Raw genomic sequence first — 26,120 nt, forward strand, 5'->3', positions numbered from 1 at the left:
CTTGGAAGGCATAGTCGTCTATAAACAGAAACTCAGCAAAGACAGTTGCAAAGTTCAGGCAGATGGAGCTTAAGTAAGTGCCATTAATCCAAATGAAGCAAAATGTGGATTTTCCCAGATAAATCAAATTTAATTCTTTAAGAGCCAAACAATTTTTTGAATGAACTTTTTGCCTGATACCTCTGAAAACTGGATATTACTTTAGAGAAAATTTGAAATTGAGCTGGTGCCTAACTGGACACTTTATCCCGACAGACTAGTGACCAAGGTCCTGGAAGGTACTCTGTATATACTATTGGGGAAGAAAAGCAAGCATCACTATCACACAGCTACAAACATGGGACCTGCAGCAGCAACCTGCCTGCAAGATATGCTGGAATAATTGTCGTCCAAATGTCATGGGAGTAATCAACCAGGTTTTCGGAGCAAATTTAAAGTCTGCCCCATGCGATGGAACCCATATCTGAAACTGCTAAAGAAGTGACCTGTTGTCACTGTCTTTGACCAGTAAAATATGAGCCCAATTGGCTTGTGTCAGTTCTGTTAAGAAGGCTGAAGAGTCAACATGCGAGTCTCATGGTCTCTCTGTCTACTGTAGCTATACTAAAAGTGTGACGTTAGGATAAAGTCTCCCTCAGCCTGGGTCCCTGCAACATTACAAGAGCAGATATCCTAATGTGATGTGGGAGAGTTTTTTGTACGCTGCCTGCCGCTCCTCACTACACTAATGGTCTACGTTGGCAAGGGGCATTAGCAAGAAAACAGCATTTGATTGCTTTAAGCCACTGCCCTTGGTGGGTTGTTGGTTTCTTCAGGAAAAAAACAAAACAAAACAAAAAAACTAGCCTATGATATCACACAGGAGTGCAATCCAGCCATTCACGCACAAAACCAAGTCAGGGATAAGGATTGCGATCCAGTCTTTCAAACACAAAACCAAGTCGGTGACAGAGAACTTTATTTTCTAAGAACTGGAAGTTTCATGTTAAAATCCAGATCTCCATTTTTCCCCAAGGAAAACAAAACAAACGAAACCTCTAAAATGTTCATGTTTCCTTTCCCCTTTCTGTGTACTGGAAATGGTAGAAGCTACAAGGCTGCAAAGAATTTAGTCCAACATGAGAAAACTTGAAAATTCAGTGACTTTGTAGTGGGAAAAGGGTAGATGGCCTTAAATTATTGCAGGAGTAACCGAATGCCAGGGCTCCTGTGAACTTCCCCCTTAGCATGTCTTCTGCAGTTCACACTCTGACCAGGTCCGAGCAGTGTCCCTGCAGGGCTGTGTGTGCGCACGTGCATGTATGTCTTTGAGTCTGGATCCATGATGCTGAGCTCTCTTTCTGCTGGACTGACTGGCACGTCCCATTTTCAACGAGACGTTAGCTTTACAAATACCCAGACAAAAATATCCTGAACTGCCGAGCAAGACTGGTGATCACCTTTGGGAGGAAAACGTTTTCATTCAGCGTGACCTCAGTCATCTTTTCGTTTTATTTCATCACAGAATACAGAAAAACTTAGAGACTGAGACAAAATCAACGAGGCGCTCCAACTTATTCTTTTGTGTAACCTAGACCAAACTTGGCATCCTGTCTGCCATCTTTCTTTTCTGGACATATATGCTATGACCGTGAACTGAGCATGACCAGGCATTTTTCTTTCGTCTTTCTTTCTTGAACTATCACCTTACAAGGATCATGCTCAGAATGTGAAGCTTAAACAGAGCATGCTCAGTCATTTCCTAGCTATGTACGCTCATCTGAGTGCATGTATCCCTTTAGAATTCAAAATGTCTTGAAGTCTTGATCCCCGTAGTGATAGTGTTTGGGGTGCGGCCCCTATGAGGAGGTTGGAGCATGTGAGTAGAACCCACTAGAATGGATTAGTTAGTACCCTTGGAACACAGACCTTGGAGACCTCTCTTGTCTCTTACAAGAGAGGGCCCAGCTGTCTGAAATAAGGAAGTAGGCTCCCGTTAAACAACTGTGTTTCCAGTGCTGAGATCGGAGCTGTGAGAAGCACCTTTGTGTTGTTTATCACATCTGCTCTGGAGTACTTTGTTATAGCTCACACAGACGAAGACACTCTGGGGGTTTACCTCCCTCTGGACACCCATTTTCCTTATAAACAAAATGTATCGTCTCCATTTGGGTAGGAAGATTACTGTTCCTGCTTCATCAGTTGCTGCTGGGCTCGTGAGTCAGGTGCTTAGATAATTCCCAATCTCCAGAAGACACCCAGGGTTACTTGTTATTCTTTTCATAAATCCCATTGTACATTTTTATAACAAATTATTTCTTACTTTAAAAGTTATTATTTTGTGTGGGCGTGTGGTTTGCATGTGCGTCTGTGTGCTTCCGACATGGGTACAGTGTCTGAGGAGGTTAGAAGAGGGTATCAAATCCCCTGGCACTGGAGTGACAGACAACTGTCAGCCACCCGTGACCATCTGGACGCAAACCCAGATCGTCTGGAAGAGCAGTTAGGGCTTTTAACTGCCGATCCATCTGTCTAACCCCTCATAAATTATTTTATCACAAACTCTAAGTAATTTCATCTAATTAGCTGCCAAGAAATTTGATAAACAAAAATAAGAAATCAAACCTGGTGCCGAAGAGGCATCTCAGCAGTTAAGAGTGTGCATTGCTTTTGCGGAGGACCCAAGTTTGGTTGCCAGCACCCTTGTCAGGTGGCTCACTAACACCTGCAACACTAGTTCCAGAAGGTTCAATGCCCTCTTCTGGCATCGAAGGGCACTTGTGCACGCATGCATACACACACACACACACACACACACACACACACACACACACCCCTAAGAAGAAGAGGAGGAGAAAAAGGGAGAAATGATGGAATTTGATCCGCAGAGCTGGCCCGGCAAGCATCAGAAGCAGAACCAAGCTTCATTCAGCGAGACCATGGCGAGGCCTGTGACCGTCTCCTGCTGTCTGCTTTCTCGGGCTCATGCAAACTTGCTCCCAGGAGCGTTGTGACATGTTCCTTTAAATGAGAAAATTGTAAACACACTTGCAAAAATGATTGTCTGTGCCAGATACTCATCAGGGCTCCCTTCAGTGATCCTGAGGCTAGCAGAGTGACTCACATAGTTGACTCTTTCTCCCTGACAACTGCTGACAGCCGCCACACGGGACAAAAAGGGAGTGTTTCCCTGAGGAAGGGAAGATACTGCATTCAACAGGGAAATCTCTACATCTTTTTATTCAGATGGCCTGCATTCACCTTGGAAAATGAAAACAGACATTACCCTTTCCTGCAGCATGGATTCACAAACACACAATGGGAGCCGCTCATTTAAAACGGGCTAATTCACAAGTGGAATCTGCTATCATCCTGCAGACCTCTTCCAAAGCTGGGAGTTACCGGGCAAACAAGGAAGCTGGATTTAGATAACAAAGGGAAGTTTGGACAGGGAGGACCAGAGGAGGCCAGGAAACTTGAAATCGGGTCGACTGAAGGCCCCCTTGGTTACAGCTATCCTGTTGGGCATATAGAATGTTTCTGGAATTGAACATTTTTTGAAAGGGCATACAAGAAAGGCTGTGTCTCATTTTTTGCCCATTGAAAAGGCCAAATCTCGGTGACACTAAGGGAGAGGCCACATGGCCATCAGCCAGCTCTGAGCAGATGACACCATGTACTACAGGAAGTGAGCTGGAAGTCTATGCAACTTCAATTTAGAATCCTGGGATTAAATCATCCGGGGAAGAATAGCAGGTGTCCTGATTTTGTTTTGTTTTCATTTTAAAGTAAGACATAGAGATAGATGAGAAGATTAGATGAGGACAGAGGCCAAGGCTGCCACAATGGATCCACAAGGAAGGAGTGTGGAGACTGACTATCAACCACAAGAAGCCAGAAGAGTGAGGGATGGGCTGAGCTTTCTCTCTAGAAGGAACAAATCCTGCTGAAGCTTTGATTTGGGACTTCTGGCTTCCAGGGTATTAGAAAACACATTTCTGTTGTTTTAAGCTATCAAGTCTGTGGCATACCCCCAGGAAACTAGTGAAGTCTGCTAACCACCAATGCCTTTTCTCGCCAGGTCACAGGCTTTACTCAAACCGAGGTCGCCAACTAGCTTTCATCAACTACCTCCAGAGCCTCGCGAAGCCCCTGAAATAACTGGCACTGTTAACCTTCCTTGTGCAATATTCTCCCAGCCTTTCTTCTCTCGCTCATGGTCTTTGCACGACACATAGTCTCTTCCATCCAGTCGGCATCAGGGGCACTTTCCTATGCTTTCCCCTTCAGTGACAAGGTCAGTCCTCTGCTCTCCTGACTGAGTACCCAGGGGCATTAGGTTAGATACCAGGACCTTAGCATCACCCCCCGCCCAGATCTAAATTATGAGCCAACTTATCTATTCACAGGTGTACCAAGCTCATCCCATCTCGTTCCCACCCAACGTTTTCTGTCTTCCTGATGACCTCACTAGTCTACCAAGCGACCCCCTTCCGCTCCCCACATCCGTTCACCCAAGCGGTCCTAAACAACATGCCGTCCCTTCCTAAAGTTCCCTCCCCTTCCTCAGTCGTCCTACCCACTGTTGGACTTTGCAGCCTTCCTGAGTCCAAACTTGACCTCCCATTGTTTCCCCGGATCCTGCCCCCTCCAAATATCCGGGCACACTACCAGGGAGGTAACCTTTCTAGCGGCAAGCCCATCTGAGCTGTTTCTTGGAAAATCACTCAGCGGTTCTTCCGACAGCGCTCGGGAGAAGTTAACAACTTGCTTCCTTCCACTCACACACGCAGTCCCAACTTCCAACGACCACACCTTACCTCTCAGCCCCGTAGAAGATTAGATACCTTTACACACACCTGACGCTGCCTCCTTCTTCTGCATGTCATGAGCCCAGGCCCTTTCTTTGTATATCTAACTCGTTCTCAACTTTCCAACACCTCGGTGTCTAATATCGCTTCATTCGGAGTGAAGAAGCCCGGATGAATTCCTCCCTCGTTGCTGATGCTCAAACACAGGGCCTTGCATATTAGGAAGGAGCTGTACCACTGCGCTCAGCCACACCCCTCTACGTCACCTTTACTGACAACAAGCTCATTTTGAGCACAAACGTAATGCCGGGCATTGACAAGAGGCTGGAAGGAAACAAGCGAAATCCCACGAACTGGTGAGAAGTATGGCTATGCAGTGGACAAGCCCCAGGGCGGACTGGCTGGAGCAGAGGGAAATCCTGGACAGCTTATAATGCAAAAGAATGGAACAGCAAGCGTTGAGCATGGCAAGATTTGGCAACAGGGAGTGTTAGATAAGACAGAGCAGGGCAGGCAATGGACAAAGAGAGATCGGCAGGCAGCCAGGGGAGGCTGGATGCTGCGGTGTCAACTTCAAGAAGACTTTCCATTTTGCATCTGGATTTGTGACAGAGTTATGTTTGGTGAAGGAGGCCAGTCTGTGTTTAGAGTGCTTATATGGCAATATCCGGTTATCCCAGCACAATCTGTGGACTGTCTTCTCTCACTGCTGCTTCCTGGGAGATCACTTGGCTGGCTATGGACTTATTCCTAGGCTTTCCACTACAGACCACTTCCCGTTTGTCTCTTCTTGTGCTGGTTTCTTACTGCTTTGATTGCTGTCACTTTATATAGAGACTGGAGGCTGTAGAATGCTGGTTCTCCAACTTTGCTCAACTCCCTTGGGAGATGCTGATGTAAGTGGAGTTGTATTTCCTTAAGTCTTTGACTTTTGTACAGCTAACCTGTTTATATACACTGTATTATTTGTAATCAGTTGTTAGTTCCAGGAGGCTTTATTTTTTTTTTATTCAGCATATGCAATCAAATCATGTGTAAACAAAGATAATTTTGGTCTTTTCCTCAAACAGCATATTTTTCTTTTATTCCTAGTCTGTTGAAAGGCAGTGGCAGGGAGAGGAGGAGCTGGGGGGACATCTTTGCCTTGTTCCTGATCTTAGCAAGCAACTGTCTAACTTGTTACTGTTAAGAATGACATTAAGCCAACTGTGGTGGCCAACACCTTTAATCCCAGCATTCAGTAGGTAGAAGCAAGTGGATCTTTGTGAGTTAAGGCCAGCCTGGTCCATACAGTGGATTCAGGACTGGTCAGTGTTACACAGTGAAACCCTATCTTGAAAACATATGGTCATTTCATCTATCCAGTCTATGAGCACAGGGTTGTTGCTACTCCTTCATTGTCCTTTGACTGTCCACTGGGTCTGATCTGAGTGATGTCTCATGCTTACTTCTGATGACATTTTCTTTCTGTCTCATTATTTTCTTAGTCTGTTTTATAGCTATAAAATGCTACTGCTATTTCTAAAAATCTAACTTTGGCCTCCTTTATCTCTTCATTTCCAATTCTTTTCATTGGGATTTTCCTCTCATTTTCATGAGTTCTTCTGCTTGACTCGCATTGAATTGTGGTGCATTTCCAGCTTCCTAAGGCATAGATGCACCATCTTGGAGCCTTCTTTGGGGTTGGAAATTTCCCTCTGAGGGCAGCTTTCGTTGTATCACACACATTTTATCAAGTTGTATTTCCATATTCGCTGAATTCAAAGTAACTTTTCCTTTGTTGTGAGATTCTTGCCTATGTGTTATTTGGGAATACGTTGTCTCTACGTGTTTGGAATTTTTCTGCTGGTTCCCAGCGGTTAGGGGAACAGAGGAATGCAAAGACAAAGCATGGAGAATTTTATGTTGATAAAATGATTCAGATAACACTAGTGAGTACATCATAGCCTGGATTCCCAGTACTCAAGAGGCTGAGATAGAAGAACCATAGGCTTGGTGCTAGCCTGGGCTACACAGTTACTTTGAAAACAGTAACAAGTATATGGCAAAACTTTGCCTGAAGTGGAAATGAAAACAAAGGGAGGGAATGATGACTATAAGTCCTGCTCTGGGCAATGACACATTATCTCCACGCAGCTCATCAGATGTAACATCTGTATAATTTGGATGGGATGTTTGAGGAGTAGGAAGGATGGGCATGTAGAGGAACAAGAAGGGGTGTGGAAAATATCTGTCTTACACTAAATTTTTCTAGGTACCCCCTTAAAAATTATGTTAAAACAGCTGAGGAGTCAGGTAGCAGAAAACTATGTAGGAAGGTTCTGAAAAACTTGGCAGGATTCCTGGATTTTAAGACAGCCCATCATAAACCACTGAGGGAGGCAGAGAACACAGAATGGCATTTATAAGGAAGAAGAAGAGGAAGAGGAGGAAGGAGGGAGCGAGGGATGGAAAGAGGGAGGGAGGAAGGGGAAAAGGGAGGAGGAAGAAAGGGAAAGAGGAATGGAGGGAGGAAGGAACCTGAAAGTGGAAATGGGTGATTGGAAAATGGGGGGGGGGGCAAAGGAAAGAGGAAGAAGAAACATGAAAGGCCATGGGGAAGGGAAGATAGATGTTGTGTTTTCTCTCACACGCAGCTGGGCTGATTGCCGTAGTTACTGTTACTGCCCGGAGCCTTCTAGAAGCGATGGAATACTAGAGATTTGTTGTTTTATATTAGCATTTATTAAATGTATAAATTAATGGGCTTCATTATGCATTTCACACACACACACTGCAATCATCTCCTGTTACCATATCCTACCCCTTCCCACTGCTCCCCTCCTCTATTTCCAAGCCTTCCTCATACTTTCATGTATTAACTCTATATTCTCCTTTAAAAAAAATTGTTTTCCAGGGTCTGGGGAGATGGCTCACTTGGTAAAGTTCCTAGGACCTTGTGACACACACCTATAATCCTGGCCCTGGTAATGGTGGGGGCAAGAGGAGATAGGCTGATCACTAGGGCTTGCTGATCAGCCAAACTATGTTCAGTGAGACTCTGTCTCAAAAGATGTGAAGGAAAATTGAGGAGGATGCCTGATGTCAGCCTCTAAGCCTCCACCAATTCTCATGTGAGCTAACACATCTACACATGCTCTCTCTCTCTCTCTCTCTCTCTCTCTCTCTCTCTCTCATACACACACACACACACACACACACACACACACACACACACACACACAGAAACATCCTTTAGAGATCAAAGGAAGAAGAAGGAAGTCTACGATGCCCCTGTAGTCCGCATGCTGTTTCTGGAACCTGCCTAAATTCTCAGCTATTGCCATCCACTGGTGTTGATGCCTTGGTCCCACTCCTCTCAGCTCCCCCAAAATCTCCAGGCCCACCTGCTGGACCGATCTTGATCCCAGAGGTCAGTACTGCCTGCTCAGAGCAGTGATCTCAGAGTGTGATCCTGGAGCCCGCAGCAAAGCTTCGGTAGCTCTGAGAACTGAAGAGAAACGCAAAAAGCTGGGCCTCACTCCCACGGACAGAGTCAGAAACTCTAGGTGGGAGTGGCAGGTTACACTATCTCAAACGCTTTGGCGGGCGGGTGTGTGTGGGGGATTCTGTTTGTATGCCCAAGTTGGAGATTTCCTGATCCCAGAGAATTTAAGAAGTCATATATTTTGATTCTGCACAGGCAAAAGCCATACGGCATTCAATAAGGAAAACATGATTGGAATGCTGGATATCCAAGATTTTGAAAACCTTTCTCAGGGATCAGAAGAACAGAGAGAGAGAATTCTATCATTTCCCTAAAGCCCACACATTCTCTCCCGGGGAATACACTTACACTGAAATGGTCCAAACCTCCTTACTGAGAATGGACACGGAATGTCCCCAAACCCAGGCCAGGTATGGCAGGTGTGGTTTACCTGGCAGATGCCACTTATGCACATATCCAGTGAGTCTGCATTGCAGCGAGTTCCATCCAGCACCTTGGGTGCCAGCTCCACCACCAAGCTCTGTCCCCGAGCATGGCACTTGAGCGCGCACGGGGCAGCAGGGTCATTGTATAGTGGAATCCACTCATAATAGTGGCCCTGGTACTGCACGTCGTTGTAGGCTGAGCACTGCTGGGCTCTGAAATCTTCCGAGTCTGCTGGGCAGTCCTGTAGGGAAACATAAGGAACCGTGTGGCCCGGGCACATTAACCAGCCACGGGGGCAGGGGAAGGCTGAACCAGACCCCACCTGTCTCCGCTAAGACACGTTATTTCCTCCGGGCCTCCCGACACCCTGAGATTACAAACTGAACCTGCATCTCTACACTGCGGAATTCCACAGGGGTCTCTGCAAGGCTGACCTGCCAAGGGGAGCATTTTATTAATCCTATCCCTCTTCCAACCAGGTGTTTTCCCAGCTAATTAAGGCACATCCTGTGTAGGTGCTAATTTTAGCCTGGTTTAGCCATCTCGTGTGTAAACTACCAAATGAATAGCAGTCTCCTTTTTGAGACATGGGGGGAACCAAAGGCCTTTATATCCAAGGCGATTCAAGGTCTTCACAGGAACAGTATCATTCCTGCCCCTTGGGAGTCATTTCAACGGGGTCATTTGCTCCCATTTTAGCCCCAAACTGCTGTGTGTGTTTTTTCTTAAAGTAGTTTAATTCTATGTAATAATGAGCTTTATTAAGATACTTTCAGGCACGTATATGATGTATTTCGATTATATTTACCCCCATTACCTTCTCTTGCTCCTCTCCCACTGAACACCTTCCCCTGGCCAACCAGCTGTCACTCTACTTTCCTGTCTTATTTTATGTTCCCCCAGATACCCCCACACCCACCCCTAGCAACTGTTAACTGCCTATAAATCCCCAGGAAGGAGTGTAGTCTTGTCCAAACATCTGTGTTCTGGGAGAGCTGCTGGCTGTGTCTCTGTTGCTATTTGATGCGCCTGCCTTTTCCTTTTCTCGTCTCCCATTGCTCCTCACTGGTACCAAACATCTGCCCTCAGCAAACTAGTGCGAGGTTCTGTCTGTGACAGAAGCAAAGAAAGCCCAACACTCTAGGGCTCCCTCCCATGAACAGTAAAAAGTACAAGTGCTGAAGACTCGGAGGAGGCCTTTTTCTTAGGTTATGCATTCCTCCTTCTAGATAGTTCCAAGGCAAGATGCTGGATGAGACAAGTGGGCATCCCGAAAACGGTTTCTATCATTTTATACTTTCCCTGTTACGAAGATCATTAATGTTCATTCTAAGAACTTGGGGGGGGGGGAGTTTATATTAAAATGAATAAGCTACAATTTACAAAGATTCCTATACTTAAATATTTATTCAAAGCTTGACTCTTCCCTAAGGGTTTATTTTTGAAAATAAAATTCTCTGAGTGCAAGTGCATGCATATTTTATGGACTACTCTATGTTGTGAAATGGTCCTCGAGAAAGGTATCACCGTTAGCCACACCCTATACGGTTGCCTTTCTGGTTCCTTCTTCCCCATCTGGATATTATAATTTCTAATCAGACATGTATAAGGCCATTTCATTGCTTTTCAGTTCCATTTCCTTCTTATTGTTTAGGCCTCACAGGTAGTCTTGTAAGTTTGCCTTTTTATACCTGGTCTTTGAAAATGTGGTCATCAAATTTGGTCATTTCTTCTGGAAACCTCTTCACTGTGTCATTTGGCTCAGGGCACCTTGTGAAGTCGAGAAGGCTTAAATGTTTACGCACGCAGCCTGCGTTCTTAGCGTTTCTTACCCTGCAAGACTTCTTCCATTTTAATGGACTACAGATTCTTTTCTTACCCTGCCCTGAGGACGAATACATATAAAAGGTATTTGTCTAGTTCCTTTATAGGTTGGCAGTGGCATTTAACTCTTTGAGCTTGGGGTTGGGGTTTTATGTGTCATTGTTACTCTGGGTTTTTTTTTTTTCCATTTGATTTTTGAGATAGGGTCTCTGCAGCCCAGACTAGCTATGCATACACTTGGAATTTCAGTTGGTCCTCCTTGCTCTGTCTCGGCCATGTACCTGCCACTGTGACCAGTTTAACTCTTTGTTCTAGCTAGCATTATTCAGATGAGTACTGTGAGGTAAAAAAAAAAAAATCTCACCCTATTTTCTCAAAAAAAAGAACATGTTTCAACATGCTTCTAAAAAATAGTTTATTTCATGTATCACCTTTCCCCCATATCAAACCCGTGTTTTACTGTTACAATGGGGCCAGACCTCCTAATCCTCAATACAGTGACTCCATTTTGCTGCAATCCACCGTTTAGCTGTTCTGCTTCCTAGACAGAGAAAACCAAGCCACCCTTCCTAGGGTTGGATTGCGTTGGCCTACACCATTGCAGTCTTTGGTAGAAGTACCTAATCAGCATCAATTTCCCAGAGGCTAGCATGGTGTGTGGGTCTGCAGTCACATCCATTGCCCCACTAAGTATCACGCTGAAGCTGGCTCTGTATCGTCAATTCCACTCTAAGCTTAGAGGCACATAAAATGAGGGGTGTGCGTGAGACTTCTAGGAAAACGGAACTGTCCATAATCATCCTTAAGCACCCCTAATAAACTCACTTACCCCAGAAAGCTTAACTTGAATGAGTCATTCTTTCGGCTGTTGATGCTGTCCCAGTCTAGGGACAGTTGCTCACCTTGCATTTCCACACAAAATGTTATGCAACAACTGGGTTGTGCCTTTGGTCTTTGCAAACACCCTCAAGTCCTTTGGAAATAGTTAGGGAAGGAGCAGACCATGCTTACCAGACTTTTCTGTGGGCTCACTATACTGGTGTAAAACATTCGACACTCCCACAGTGTATTCATTTTGGTTGTCTTAGCGGCATAAAATCTTATCTCAGGCCATGATGAATGAAGAAAAGCAAACCACAGCAGACTGAAGTTGACAACTTTTCTCTTTAGAAATGGGAACTCTGTCTTCCGTGTGACCACGAGGAAGATCGATGACAAGATGACATCACCTACTTTCCCACAAGCCATGGTCAGTGTTCTCTTTCAAATTCTTCGAAACCAAAGAAAAGTGTGAGGAAAGCTGGGAACAGATGTGTCCCCTTGCACTGGGCTCACGGGTGTGGCAAGCACTCTGTAGGGGCTGAACAGTCTGGCAGGCTGAATTCTATAAGTCAGTAAAGATTTAAAAATACAGTGAGTGCTAGCTAATGTAAGTCTAGGATGTCTGCCTGAGCTTAGCCCTTGCCCAATGGGTGGCCCAGTTTGTCATCCTTGGCCAGGACACATCTGGTCTATACCAGGTCAAACTTCCCCAGGAATTTGAAATTACACCAAAAAGGAGGAGGGCAGAGATGAATAAGTCACATGAATCTGGGGCTGGGCTGTCCCTTTCTTTTATGGCATGTGTGCCCCAGCAAAGACTGGCAGTTCACATCCCAGAGGAGAACAGATGGGATACAGAGGGAGAAGGAAAGTTGGCAAGCCACACATCTTAGGAGGAGGAGAAAATCGCCCTGTTCCTCACTTTTGGGGTTCAGGCTCTTGAAACCTGTTTCTGCTTAAATAATATTAAATATCACATACTTCTACTGAGGGACAGTGTTGTGGTGTGTTCCTTTGTGTTCTCAGGAGCAGATGACCCAGGACAAAGGTCATCAAGTATGTTCAGTAGAAGCGTGTTGCCTTAACTTAACTGGCCAGAAGAAATACGTCTCAGAGGAAGGAACTTAGAAACACTCTGGTCGTTCAGGTTTTCTAATGAAGACTGAACTATTTCATGGGTTCCACTTTCTAAGAACTGGAGGAGATATAGGCAATCAGTTAATTGCTTTCATTCACTTTACATTGGTATAGCCTCAACTCTAAGCCTGCCCAGCCTGGCTTAGCTAAGCACAGCTCAAGACATTGTAGGTTTTTGTTTTTTGTTTTTGGTATTAAAATAGCCTAGTCTAGTCTCATAGTTGAAGACATATATGAGAGGGAACAGCTCCTTCTTAAAAGATTAGTATTTATTTAGGGCTATGTGTATGTGTGTGTGTTCAGAGGTCAGAGGGGACTGTTGCAGCCCCTGGAGCTAGAGTTACAGGAAACTGTGATCATATCAATATATGTTCTGAGAAGCAAACTCCAGTCCTCTGAAAGAGCAGCAAGTATTGTCAAACACTGGGCCATCCAGCCCCAGAACATGGCTCTAATACAGAGCAAAAACAACAGCAATGGCAAGAGAAGACCCCCAAGAGAAACACCTTGTGAAAATGGGTAAAAAAAATTAGCCACTCATGGGCTTTATGGCATAAAATAAGGATCCTGCGAAGGCCACATCAAATGTCGCCTTTTTTGGAAGCCATCAGAGAGCCCACTGTGCAGAGCTAACTGCTCATTAAAAATTTGCCCATGTTGCAAAAATGTTCCTGCCAAGTTGTGATACATTGTGCAGTTTAGAAGGCATTCCCCTTTGCTTCTGCTAGCATTGCCTTTAATTCCATAATAAGCCCTGGACTAAAGAAACACAAGGAGTCGATGAATTTGGGTATTAGAATTCCTGACCGACATGCACGGCTTCTTCTGAAATCTCACAATCGCTCTTATAGGCTCCTGATAATTTTCTCTGTAAGGACCTATGCTGAACATCAATCAGAGCTTTTACCTAAAGACTGAAGTCACTTAGGCCTCACCATGTTGCACCCCAACTTTTCAGCCCAAGACCCCATCTCTTTTGACAGGGAAGCCTGGAGCTTGTTTCTTGGAGAGGACACTGTGGCCTGCTACCCTGCTGGGTCTGTTGCAGAATATTTGTTGACACTGTGAAGGTGTGTCTTTGCCCAGGCGCCTTCTGATCGTTTTAATAAAAAGCTGAATGACCAATAGCAAGGCAGGAAAGGTGGGACTTCTGTGGAGAAAGAGGACTCTGGAAAGAAAAGGGCAGAGGTGTCAGGAGACACTGCTAAACTTCTTCCTAAGAGAGTACCTGCCTCTCTCAGAAGAGCTTCCCTGAGCCTCTGCACTTCATCTGGAGCCCCGCTGTCTTGATTCGAGTATATTTTGCTAAAGAAGAAAATGTTTGGAATAAAAAGGAGTGGTTGTTTTTTTGATGTGTGTAGCAGGCACGTGTGCACGCCAAGGAACAAGTGTGCGTGCATGTGTTCATCTGTGTGAATGGAGCCAGAGGACAACCTTGACTGTTATCCTGAATGATGTCGCTGGCCTCCTTTGAGACAGAGTCCCTCATTAGCCCGGACTTCACCAACTAGGTTCCAGGTCAGTGAGCCCCAGGCTCCTCCTCTCTCTGCCTCCCCAGTGCTGGGATTACAAGCCCGCCCCCACGCCTGGAATTTTTACATGGGTTCTGGGGCTTGAACTCAGGTCCTCCTGTTTGCAAGGCAACCTCTTTTCCAACTGAACTACCACCACAGCTCCAAATTTTGCATATAATTGCAAAGCAGAATATTCTAATTCTTTTTAGTGCTGACTCATGTACCAAAGAGGCTTGTATAAATCCTTCCTTCTGTGTGACCTTCTGAGTCATCTAGCAGGGGCTGCAACAGGCAGTCTGCTGTAGAAGAAACACCCCAGACCTGTTCCCAGCTAAAGTCTTCCTTTGAAACTCTCAAAAAGAATTTTACCCCCTTGGCCTCACTCCCTCTTCATGTGTCTGTGTGTCCGTCCCTCAGCCTCACTCCCTCTTCACGTGTCTGTGTATCCGTCCCTCAGCCTCACTCCCTCTTCACGTGTCTGTGTATCCGTCCCTCAGCCTCACTCCCTCTTTGTGTGTCTGTGTGTCTGTCCCTCAGCCTCACTCCCTCTTCACGTGTCTGTGTATCCGTCCCTCAGCCTCACTCCCTCTTTGTGTGTCTGTGTGTCCGTCCCTCAGCCTCACTCCCTCTTCACGTGTCTGTGTGTCCGTCCCTCAGCCTCACTCCCTCTTCGTGTGTTTGTGCGTCCGTTCTTCTTCATGTATGTCTCCACTTTGTGGAAGAGACTAGCTGAGATCCTGACATAAAAGCACTTGGGGCCTTGAAGGACTCTGAAGCTATTGTGTATGTCACTTCTATGAATGGAGCCATAATTACATACTCACCAAGTTCCATCATAAATGTGAAATGGCCCACAAAGAGCACTGTGGATGGGAGATACTTGTATACAAAGACTGCCATCAACCAAACAAGTATTTAAAGTGAACAGAACAGTTCTCAATATAGTGTTGGTGTCACCATTCATGTTAAACACTCTAAGACAGGGTATAATTGCATGACATAGTCTCGGACTTACGTGATTGCTGCATGTCTTGTATCTGATGTTCTGTCCTTCGCAGTTTCTAAAGGAGGAAGGAAACAATGGCTTTTATTGAGGCGGCACGCATTAAAATGATGCAAAGACAAGGTGCTAGTTTCCTGTAAAATTTTAGTGCTGTGTACTACTGCAAAGATTCTAAGTTTAAATTCTGAAGAAGCAAACGTCCACGGATCAGGGAACCAAAAACATCTCCAGGAGGTGTCCATAAAATAGAGGGTGAATTCTTTAGTGAATGGCACAATGAACAGCTAGCTTTGTTCTTACTCTAGGGTCTACACAATCTCTGGAATTATGGTGTGTGTGTGTGTGTGTGTGTGTGTGTGTGTGTGGTTCCAAAGAGATCAACAAATGCTTCTCTAAATTATCTCTTCTATAATGGTTACTCTGTATATTACTGGGTCTGATGCTCTTCTTGTGTTGGTTGGTTGGTTTGTTGTGTCTTTGGAGACAGGGTCTTGCCATTTAGCCCTGGGCTGACCTGGAACTGACGATGTGGCCCAGTTCAATCCCCCTACTCATCAAGCATTGGAATTCAGGCTTGTGCCGCCATACCCCATATGTGGGATTGCTCTTCATTGCTGAGTCTCACTTTTCTTGCTTTGCTACCCCTGAACTCACACCTCACGCCAAGCAACCTTCACTGTTTGTTTGTTTGTTTGTCAGAGGCAGGGCCACGCAGCCCTGGTTGACCTGTGATGATCTTCCTCTCCCTTGCCTCCCAAGTGCTGGGATTACAGGCATACATCGCCACGCCCAGCTAGCCTTAACATTCTGTTCCCTTACAGCACGCACCGCTCCGTAAGAGGTACTATCCTCAGCTGGATTTAGAAGGCTTAGGGACAATCAATGGCTGCCTCCCAAAGCATGACCCCTAATGCTTCCAATGTTTGACTCTGAAGACAGACCATGAACCCATTAGTTGCTCCTTCTGAACTCATGGTTTAGAATGTCTTCCCACATTACGGTCGGGGGTTGGCTAAGTCTCCACACTCAGGGACCGAACGTCCCCATGGTTTCCCTTGTCAAGAGTCTACTTCCTGAGGTTGGCAGCAGCCTTCACGAGAGGACACCACACTTTAAAGATGTAGGAAACACCAAGCCAGGAGGCTGGCAGAAAAGCCATGCTGGGCTGGAAGACTCCATTCTTCGGGGAGCCCCAGCCGCCTGATGGAGGCCGTTCATTGGCCAGGCTCACGTCACTTTCCCTCTCATGTGGGTGACAGAGGAAAACAAACAATGGGGTGAATGGGGTGAAAGGGCAGTTTCAGTCACGCCGTTAATTTCCTGACTGCTAAATCAGGAAAGCAGCTTCCAAAGGCTTTCTCTCATGTCAGCTTATAACCCTAAAGGGCTTTAATCCACTTAGAATTTGTTCTTTACACGGACTGATGTCCTCTGATATTTTCCGTTGGCTATTCATTTTCAAAAACATTTTTACTATAGTTTATTCTTATTTTACTCAATCAAGTTTCCTAATTTCAAGGAGAAAGAAAAATTAAAGGGAAATGGCTCAACAGAAAATCAGAATTAATAGAAATACCAAGAACTAAAAGCCCTTGGGAGTGCACAAGGAAGAGAAATTTCTTTAAAAGTAATTTAAAAACTTAGAAATGCTTTTTACATAAATTTTAATAATTGTTTAATTTTACCTATTTAAATAAAAACATTTTTTCAAATAGAAATTTAACCTAAAAGAGAAGAGTCAAATGTCTCATGGCTGTGTCTCAAGTCAGCTCTGCCGGCTACCTAGCCAAGGTCTACACCCAGCTGTCACCCACGTGTCCAGGAGTCACCTGTGTGAACACAGAGCCCTAAACTCCAAGCCTAAAGACCAAGCGCACCCCTCCCACACATCCCACTTCAAGGGCTTCGAAGGGGACAACAGAAAACAAGAATTTCATTCCAAGAGTTCTCCAAACATAAATCACTCTGCTGGACATTCTCCCTCATCCACAAAGTCTGTGGTGAGCTTACTGGGGACCGGGATGTAGATATAAAGATACCAGGGCGTGAGTGCTCAGCTTGCTTTACAAACCAGCCACCCGCTGCCACGTTTAGCTTTCTCTTTCCCCATCCTCCAGCCTGACACACACTCCGCCCACGGGCGGCCTCTATTGATGTGGCCGGCTTGGGTTGCCATTTAGTCGGAAAATGAATGGCTGCTTTATGAAAGAAGCATAAAATGAAATGCGAGTTATTTTAGAGTTAAGGACGTGAGGGCCCTAATTCCCCAAGCAGGAACCTGCCAGCTTATTCTGGAAATATTCCTTTTGAGCTGCAAAAAATATTACTTGTGTGTTTTTAATACACTATAATTAGCATATGAAAGACCTGATGCCTATCAGGAGCATATGAAAACTCAAGAACAATGTTTCGCCAGCAAGGTTTCTCTACCCATTACAAAACTCATAGCACCCTAGAACGGAAGGTTTTTAAAGTCTGAATTTATGACTATCTAAAAAACATGCTGGTGTCACGTGAGAATACATTACAAACATTAATAAAGTTTCCCCGGAGTTTATAGTACTATAATTTAATATTCACTTGGTGATAGATTGATTCAAACACTAGTGTCATAAAGGTTCAGAAGCATATGTTTTGAAGAATAAAAATACATTAATTTTAAAATAGTAGTGGGGCTGAACCTGTGGTTCCTGGGATTGGCACTTGGCCAGAGGATCAACTCACGGTTTCTAAAGAAAAAAAAAAGGCATGTGGTTGGTGCATGGCTTGTCGTGCTAAAGAACTGACTGGAATATTTCAGTGGAGCCAAGTTCTGAAATAACTCTATCCACGGAGAAATAAATAAGCAAATGGCCGCGCTCCTCTCTTTCCCCGAAGTCCTCATTTGAAGGAGCACACTGATAAGAGAAGCCGCCGCTGGGATGGTCTCTAAAAGCTCGGGGATGGCTGTCTGCTCGGCTTTGTATAGAATGGCCTCCAGCCTCCTCTTCCAAGAAAACCTGACCACAAGTGCTCAAGATTTATGGAGTCTTAATCAGTCTCTGTGGCTCTTCAAGGGGAGCTGATAAGCCTTCCAAGGGAAGTGGGTTTCCTCCTTAATAAATCAGAGTACTTTAGGGTACTCCAGAGTGGCAGCAAGAGATCTGAATAAATAAGGCCTGCCTGTGAGGAACCAAACGGTGGGGCACAAGACGGCTTGAATTCTTTAAAAGTCTACTATTCTTCTCTCAAATGAATCTGATCCAGGTTGTGTGCAAGGTGACATTACTGCCCTTTGGGGGGGGGGCGTGGAGAAGGTGGCTGCGACTTGGGTTTGGCTTCATGCCTAGAGCCACGTGGGATGAGGAAATACACTGCCATCCATATACCAGAGCAAGCTGGTATCCCCGCTGACCTTCTAGACATTACATATATGGAACACATAATTCTGCACACAGGCACGTATTTTACGCACATATATGCACACCAAGTTTAAAGTATCTTGTAGGATCATACGCTTGGCTAAATCAGATCAATTCAGGGAGACAACAAATTCTGAGGTTCACAGGCTTCATGGCGCATTTCAGAAATAGAAACAGATTCGGGTGCACTTATGGCTCTTGAAATGCTTGTATGTGGGCAAGCGTGCATCTGTATGTGCATGCATGTGTATATGTAAGCTCATGTGCATCTGCGCATAAACATGGGTGTACACGCACATGGAAATTCATCCTCATTTGCAGGTCAAGGTCTCTCAAACCCAGAGCTCACCGACTTGGCCAGTCTCACTGGCCAACTTGCTCTGGGGATCCTCCGTCTCTGCTTTAAGAAGCCAAAATTACAGGTGGGCTGCTACACTGCCCAGAATCTGCAGGCATTATGGGAATTCGAACTCCTCAAACTTCTTTGGCAAGCACTTGAATGACTAAGCTATTTCAGAGCCCCTGGGCACTGTTCTAGAGAATCTTCATGTTCATGAATGCAATTCAACTCATTGTCATGACATTACAGCAATCTAACTTGTAACTATTAATAAATGTCAATGTTTGCTTTATAAGTTGGGCTTTTATAACTTTGCTAAAGAATTTTTCACTACCCAGAAAGCATAGTGGTATCCATCTACATTATTTCAAACTTTATAATCATAGATGGACTTTAAACCACTTGAAATTTATTTTTATATGGATTGACACACTCTAATGCTTGTCCATTGAATACTGTTCTTCCAATTATAAAATGTTTTACCCCAATTTATTTATGGATTATTTTGATATGAATCAATTGATTTTCCTTAACATTGATGATCTCAGGTAATTCCAGATTTTAAAGGGCATCTCTAGTTCCACAGTGAGAAATGCCTGTCACCACAGAGTAATCTGCAGTGTCTGTGGGACACACATCAACACAGTCTATAGGACACACATCAGCGCGGACTGCAGGACACACATCAGCATGGACTGCGGGACATACATGTAGTAATAGGCAGCGGGCTGCGTCCCCGGCACCCGGCCGCCCGCATGGCTAGCTCTGTTGTTATAGGAGCAGCGGGCTGCTTCCCGCCACCTGGCTAGCTTTATACCCGAAATAATTACACGGAAATTGTATTCTTTTAAACACTGCCTGGCCCATTGGTTCCAGCCTCTAATTGGCTAGCTCTTACATATCGATCTAACCCATTTCTAATATCCCTGTAACACCATGAGGTGTCTTACCAGGGAAGATCTTAACCTGCGTCTGTGTCCAGTAGGAAAATCATGACGACTCCTTGACTCAGCTTCTTTCTCCCAGCATTCTGTTCTGTTTACTCCACCTACCTAATTTTATGTCCTATTAAAGGGCCAAGGCAGTCTCTTTATTTAACCAATGAAATTAACACAAGCCAAAAGACTCTCCCCCATCATTACATCAGCATGTCTGGGGGACAAACATCAGCACAGACTGCGGGACACACATCAGCATGTATGAGGGACATGCATCAGCATGTCTATGGGACACACATCAGCACGCACTGCGGGACACGCATCAGTGTGTCTGTGGGACACATGTCAGTATAGACTATGGCACACACATCAGCATGTTCTGTGGAACAGACATCTGACAGGCATATTGTTCTCTAAATTCTCTCCATTTCCTCTGTACTTCTTAGGATGTGTGGTTGTTTTCATTTTTACACACTGAGGTCAATAATTTGGCATTTTAAAACTTTGTAAATTTTCCCAAACTGGAGAACAAGGAAGCTCATCACACCTTTTTTTGTTGGTGGTGGCAGCGGTGACTGGATATTTTCTTTTGTTTTCAAGAACGCAGCTTGCATCTCTGTTTCTGGTTCATATTTCTGTCTCCACCTATTTGCTGTGGACTTTGTTTCCTGGTGAGTAGGTGTTATCTGAAAGGCTCAGATCCTTAGACTTGTTCCCCATTGGCATTTTTCTGATGCTGAGATTTCCTATTTATGATCATGTGTTAGAGAGGTCTTACACATTCTTTATAGAAGTCGTAGCTAAATATTTTGTAATCTCTTAATAGGTCACAGGTTACCTTTCAGAATGCTGCTTTCTAGCTCCTCCCACGGAGTCAGAGCCCAGCCATTTATGCATTAGTCTTGCCTAGAATTCTCCAGCGAATTCTGCAACTGTCCCCCTTATTTGTATACAGGTGCTCTTAGATTCACTATCTACTTGAGCTGCGAGTCCTGAGAGTTACTTCTTCCTTTCTAGTCCTTAAATGGTGTGTGTTCTTGTCTCCCTACTTTGGCTACACCGACTAGGACCCCAAGCACAACACTGAATACGGACAGCGACAGCAGGAAGCCTTTTCTTTACAATCGTTGTTAAAGACCACGTGGCTTCCACTCACGATGAGGCACTCAGGACCCATCAGGCGTCAATCTCTACATCCGAGTTGCTAGGATTTGTATGTTGGGAGGGGGTTCAATCGTTCATCGGATAAATCACTGCCTGACTTTCCTCCTTCAATCTTGGAACTGCTGTTGACACCTGGCTGTGGCTAATGTTTCCTCTGCGGTTCTGCACTTCAGGACTGCAAACCTGTGCTGCAAGAGCTCTCTTGGTGGGAATCTCTCTCCACATCCCTCTCCACTGCCAGGCTCATCAGGGTCACTTTTTACATCTGGCAGGTACTCGGTGCACATGGTACCGAGTACCAAAAGGACATTTTTATACAGCTACGCAATGTACTTTGAACATGTCCAACCCCTATGCTTCAGAGTCTCCCTTTCTCGCCCATCACCCTCCTATCTGTCTCCTTCATTTTCTGAGATAGATCTTTTCACGCCATGCATGCATACATGATTTATATATCAGTGTAAAATCTAGAATACACACATGAGAGAAAACACATGATATTTGTCTTTCGAGACTGACTTAATTTGATTAATATGATAAACTCCAGTTGCATTCACATTCCTGAAAATGACATAATTTTGTTCTTTATGGCCGAATAAAATTCCATAATTCATATATAAATACATATATATATATATATATATATATATATATATATATACATACATACATATATATACTTTCTCCACTCCTCTGTTAACAGGTGGATTCCTTAGGCTGGTATACAAAACCTGTTTGGGAAGTGTGTGAACCACAAAGGTCCTTCCTTTAAGCTAGGTTTGCGGTTCCTGAGCTGGGTCTCAAATACTCCCCAGGCCTGGGCTCCTGTATTTAAGGTGGAATGAACCCTCTGAAAGCTGGGTTCCCACCCCCTTCACCAGGGCAGGCAGAGAATCGGCTGTACACTCACTGTCCTGGTCTTCAGTTCTTTCTGTGGATTCTCCCTTCATTTCCTATAGTTTTAGTTTGAAAAGCATGCATGTTTAATTTACCTGGAGTTTCTGGGGAGTGGCCAAATGTGTCAAATTTCTGTGAATCACACAGTTTTGTCAGAAATATTTCAGAGGTTTTGTCTACGTCCACTCAGTTTCTCTGAAAGGTGACATCTTAAGGAAGTCTGGCACAGGGACACACCCAGGGTGTCGCCACTCACAAGGTTAAAGTATAGGGCATTACCACCATCACAGGGCTCCCACAAGCTTCCTTTAGTAGCTGTGCCTCCTCTCTCCCCTCTTCATCTACCACTTGGCAATTACTAATCCGTGCTCCACTTCTAAAAGTTTAATCATTTAAAAAAAATATCTCATGAGCAGGATGAAGCAGAACTTTGGACTTGTTTTTCCAAAGGTCGTCTGAATCCCCAGAGATTCACCCAGGTTGCTCAGTACATCAATGATTCATTTCTTTTAATCCTTCATTTACCTTCAATCCCAGCAACTGGGAGGCAGAGGCAGGGGTACCTCTGTGAGTTCAAGGCCAGCCAGACCTACGCAGAGAAATCCTGTCTTGAAAAACCAAAAAGAAATAAAAAAGAAACTGTTTTCCAGAGTGACTAGACCAAGTTACACTCCCACCACCAGGAACCATCTAGTTCCCTGCATCCCTGGCGGATGCTCGCCTGTCAACAGTTTCCTTCCATGATCGCTCTAGTCACTATGGTTTAGTTTACAATAGCCAGCCATGCTGAGCCCCTTCCCATGTATCCACTGACTATCTCTGCATCCACTCGCTCATCCTTCCCTCATTTTCTGATTAGCTTTTCTGCCCTAACAGTCGGTTTTCAAGGCTCACAGCCTGCTGTTGCAAGTCGTCCCATCAATCATCTCATTTGTCACTCTGCCAAAGCCACCCTCTTGATTATGTCTTCATATGACATAAGCTAATTGGCTTACTCTGTTCCTATTCTCCACTTATCGCACCTACTCCAGGGCCTGTGCTTTTCCATCTAAATTTTACAACAATCTCATCTCCACAAAAATATTGTTTTTATTTTAAGAGAAACATAGTTAAACCTATACATCAACTTAGGAAAAACGATACATTTACCATATTGAGTCTGGCAACTTGTGGACAAACTATCTCTCCATGTATTTATATCTTTCATTTGTTTTCAAGATCCGTTTCATTTTATTTACACATGTATATAGGAGGGGGAAAGTCAGTGGGAGCCAGAGAAGTCATTGGATCGCCTGGAGTCTGAGTTACAGGCACTTGTGAGCCATCTGCTGTGGGTGCCAGGAACTGAGCTTGTGGGCTCTGCAAAGGCAGCCGGTGCTCATAACCACTGAGCCATCCCTTCGCCCCACCCCCATCCTTCATGTCTGTCGTTAGTACTTAGCAGCCCTCTATATATGTTCAGATAGATTTATGCTTAGGTTTAGGATGATTTTAAATGATGTCATATTTTAAGTTTTCGTGACTGTCCATTTGGTAAGAGAAACACTGTGGATTTTGTATGTTTATTCTGCATCCCAGACCTTGCTAAAGTCACTTTTTAGTTGCATAAATTGCTTCATCAACTCCTTGAGATTTTCTGTGTAGACAGCGATATCCTCTGCAAGCAAAGGTCCTTCTTTCTTTCTTTGCTTTATTGGCTGCATAAAAGTGCAGCCTTCTGCTGAGAAACAGAGGGAAGAGCAGCCTCCCTCCCCCAAGGGCCTCATTCCTGATGTTAGGAGGAAACCACAGGGCTTGCTGTTAAGTCTCTGCTAGCTGCAGGTCTTTGGTGTTCTTTATCAAACTGAGGAAAGTCCCTTTTAGTCCTTTTTTTCTCCAAGAGTTCTCTTAGAATAGATTAGGGTTGACTTTTGTCAAATACTTTCCTTGCATCGACTGATATGACCCTATGTATGGTTTCTTTACCTTATTAAAATTACAATAACTGACTCTGGAAGATTGGGCCAGTCTTACTCTGTAGACCAGGCTGGCCTCAAACTCACAGAGATCTGTCTGCCTCTGCCTCCCCAGTGAGATTAAAGGTGTGTGCCAATACTGCCCAGCCCAGCCTTACAACCCTGGACTAAATTCATCTTGATGCACAATTCTCTTAAAGATTTGTGAACAATAATTGATTGTATTTAATTTATAACTTTTATATTTTATATTTATGGCCTATATTGGTCTATAGTTTTCTTTCTGTATATGCTTTTTCTGGTTTTGGTATTAGTTTTATATTTGATTCACAAAAAGAATTTTAATATATTATCTTTTCTTATTTTTTTTTTTTTGGAAAACTTTCTACAAAAATGTTGTAAATTCTTCTCTCAACGTCTTACAGAGTTTGCCTGGCTGGGTAAGAATATTTATATTAAAAATTCAAATTCTGTAATGGGGGGCTATCTCAATTGTCTATTTTATACTAAGAATATCTTTGGCTTTGGAGAGCAGTGAAAGTTAAATTCTGATGCAATAGCCTGGGATTGCCAGAAATGACTCAGTTTTTTCTGCAGAACTCAGAACAGGCTGCCTGTGGTCGGGGAGGCTTCTGTTTTCAGTGGCAGCAGTGAGTGCAGAGACTCACGACTGGTCATGTGATAAGATAAGTGACATTTGAAAGCTCAGCCATAAAGGGGACATCTGCATCAAACCCTCCAGTGTGCAGGGCACATTGCAGAAGAGGGGCGGAGAGAACACACCAGCCAGAGGAAGGGGTGGGGCGCTGTGGAACGCTATCTTCCAGACACAGCATAGACATTACACTACAACGAACTCACAACTGCCGTGATTATTTGTGCAAGACCTGCACAAGATTGAGTCCATCTGGTGGGGGGGGGGCAAGCACAAGGCATCATCCACCTGGGGGATCTATAGCCAGTCAATAGGTACCGGAGAGGGAAAGACATCTTTGTCAGGGGTGCAGCCCCTGGTGAGGTATCCATGCCCCTATAAGCAATACTGATGACACTCATATGCCTGTCCAAAATGTCATGATTAAGCTCCTCATTATATCTATCTATCTATCTATCTATCTATCTATCTATCTATCTATATGCAAAAGTAAACATTAAAAATGAAGAGCAGGGACATCACAGCATGGAGTAGTTAGCCCCTAGCTTCCTTCCCTTACTGCAGCAGAAAGCTTTGAGGATGATAACAAACCCTGAAGTCCTCTGAAAAAGCCAGATGGGAATCTCCTATTGCAGAAGCTTCCTGAAATATAAATGTGTGTATGTGTTTATATTCATAAATGTATATAAGTTTTAACGGAGTTACCCTATATGGGGGCAATGCCTCCCCAGACATTATAGGCTATCAAACAAAAAGCCTAATGCCAGATGTAGCTGCCCTCCCTTTGTGTTGTTGGTCACTGGGATCCCAGAAACTCCCAAACAATACAGACTGTGGTCATTATCTGGGTTACCCTCTAGAATTGTCAGGATGGGTTGGAGAGAGCGAGAGAATTTCCCAGGAAGCAAAGAAGCAGGGCAAATGGACAAAAAGAAAGGAATCTGTATGAATAGGGTTAGGGGTTGGGGCCATAACAAGCCAACAAAGACGTGAACAAAGAATTGGCTAATGAAGGAAGAGGCTTGAAGGGAATGTGTTTTCTAGTGAACGCCACAGGGGCATCTCTGTGTTTAGAGAGGGAGAAAGAATGGGATCTGGACTTCAGAGTTCTCAACCTGCGTCTGACCTCATGAAATGGTGTGGTAATACCTTCTAATTTCTCATGAGAAATTATACCTATACCATTGTATACCTGGGGAAATTTTACCATTGCAGTTCAAAAATAAAATGAAGACAGTTTTAGATGCCTGGGAATCTCTTGGAGGAGGAAAAATTCCATAAAAACGAGAGGGATGGATGCTGGCACTGGGCCAGCACAAGAGTAGGCGCAGGGGAGAGAGATCTAAGTAGCCCGACCCTGATGGCTGAAGTATTTGTTACTGGGAGATTTCAGCATGATTTCTCTCAATCATTCCCTTCAGCTTGATGCTCACTAGTGACCCCACCAGGCTTCCGTGTAAATCGTTTTATAAGACAAGGTGTACTGGATAACACACATCAAGGAAACCGGGGACAAGAGAGCTCAGTGGACTGGGGTCAGAGATGGGCAGGGGATCAGATAAATCCCAAAGCCCTCCTAGGAGCCAGCTTGAACCATCTGCCAAGCCACAGGACACTGTTCCCTACTCACAGCAGTATGGTCCCTTTCCTCTCCTGCCCACACCTTCAGCAGGAAAGCCAGAAGTCAAGCGATGCTTTGTTTATCCACATACAGCCCACTTAGGATGAAGAAGCCACAGCTCACAGGCTTCCTGAGAGGCATCACAT

General features: G+C 44.5%; 1 protein-coding gene across 1 annotated transcript in view; it reads right to left on the reverse strand.

The window, feature by feature from the left end:
- Adamtsl3 (ADAMTS like 3) overlaps positions 1 to 26,120 on the reverse strand; it is a 224,845-nt gene that overhangs the window by 116,864 nt on the left and 81,861 nt on the right. The window contains exons 5-6 of the mRNA XM_041662229.1: positions 15,016 to 15,061; positions 8,708 to 8,944 (exon numbers count right to left, since the gene is read on the reverse strand). Coding sequence (XP_041518163.1) covers positions 8,708 to 8,944; positions 15,016 to 15,061 — 283 coding nt within the window. The remainder of the gene's footprint in view (positions 1 to 8,707; positions 8,945 to 15,015; positions 15,062 to 26,120) is intronic.

This window comes from Microtus oregoni, unplaced genomic scaffold, assembly GCF_018167655.1.
Source record: "Microtus oregoni isolate MIOR12 unplaced genomic scaffold, Mior012 000000F_ref0000247, whole genome shotgun sequence".
NCBI lineage: Eukaryota > Metazoa > Chordata > Mammalia > Rodentia > Cricetidae > Microtus > Microtus oregoni.